This window comes from Emiliania huxleyi (assembly GCF_000372725.1).
Source record: "Emiliania huxleyi CCMP1516 unplaced genomic scaffold EMIHUscaffold_310, whole genome shotgun sequence".
NCBI lineage: Eukaryota > Haptophyta > Isochrysidales > Noelaerhabdaceae > Emiliania > Emiliania huxleyi.
Window position 1 is genome coordinate 134,034 of NW_005199683.1, and position 1,202 is coordinate 135,235.

At 66.9% G+C, this 1,202-nt stretch overlaps 1 protein-coding gene across 1 annotated transcript in view; it reads left to right on the plus strand.

Moving 5' to 3' along the window:
* Positions 1-358: 358 nt before the first annotated feature.
* EMIHUDRAFT_444317 (hypothetical protein) overlaps positions 359-1,202 on the plus strand; it is a gene marked incomplete at its 3' end in the record, with an annotated part of 1,402 nt that continues 558 nt past the window's right edge. Inside the window, exons 1-2 of the mRNA XM_005774476.1 lie at positions 359-608; positions 685-748. Of these exons, the coding sequence (XP_005774533.1) occupies positions 481-608; positions 685-748 (192 nt within the window). The remainder of the gene's footprint in view (positions 609-684; positions 749-1,202) is intronic.

Genomic DNA, 1,202 nt, shown 5'->3' on the forward strand with positions numbered 1-1,202 from the left:
CTCTGCGCCTTCCTGGAGCTGCCGCGGTACATCCTCCTCGCCACCGGCCGCGCCTACGGCTCCTCCGACTCGTCCCGCGTCCAGAAGGGCGTTTACTCGTGCCACGTCGCATCGGGCGTCTTCTTCCTCGGCTCCTTCACGCTCATCCTCTCCGCCTTCAACCACCTCTTCTCGGGCCGCTCCATCCGGCTCCTCCGCCGCGAGGTGCTCGTGTGCGCCAACCTCGCCTTCGCCCTCCTCGCCCTTGCAAACATACTCCTCCTCGAGCGCGCGGGCGAGACGCTCCTCCACTACTTCGAGCACTCGGAGGCCTTCGTAGCCTACTGCGTGCTCGAAGGAGCGCTCAGCACCGCCTACTCCCTCGCCGCCCTCTACTGCATCCAGCGGATCGGCGCGTACCAGCAGCTCGCCCGGCTGCACTCTCCAGAGTCTGAGGCGGCGGCGCGGCTCGCTCGCACTCTCTCGCAGCTCAGGCGCGCGATGCTCGTCTGCGCGTGCTGCTTCCTGCTCCGGATCGGGATGCTCCTCGTCAAGCAGCTCGAGCTGCACGACCTCATCGGCGGCGCTTCCCCGGGGGACGACCCGCTCGAGCTCTTCACGCCGCAGTGGCTCCTATACATTTACCTCCTCCCCTCCGCACTCTCCACGAACTCCCACACGAACCGTCTCGGAACCTTCCCATAGGTTCCTGCTCGCCGACCTCCTCCCCCGCATCCTCCCCCTCGCCGCCTTCATCCTCCTGATGCACCGCCGCCCGCGTCGCCCGAGCCGTGCCTCGCCGCTGGGCACCCTCTCAAGGACCCTCTCAAGGACCCTCTCCTCCGGCGCGGAGAGAAGAGGACGGGCGGCCTTGCACCCGCCTCGTTGAGTGAGAGGCGTGCCGCAGCATCGGCTGTAGGCGGGGAGAGGGGGACGAGCGACAGGCCGACCGGCGCGGGCAGCCGCACCCCCTTCTCCGCCGCCTGGCCCTCGCCTGCCGGCTGGGCGCTCTTTGGCGGAGGGGGGCGGGCGCGGCTGCAGGACGAGGAGGAGGGCGAGAGAGGAGGCGCACACGCAGGTGATAAATTTGCTTTCGCTCTTCAGGACTCATATCCGCTTGAATTAGCCCCACCGGTAAGCCTAAAAGGAGGTGAACCCGACTAGCAGCTTCAGGATCTCGACGTGCGAAATAAACATTCACCGTCACCAGATGAACCCCTTTT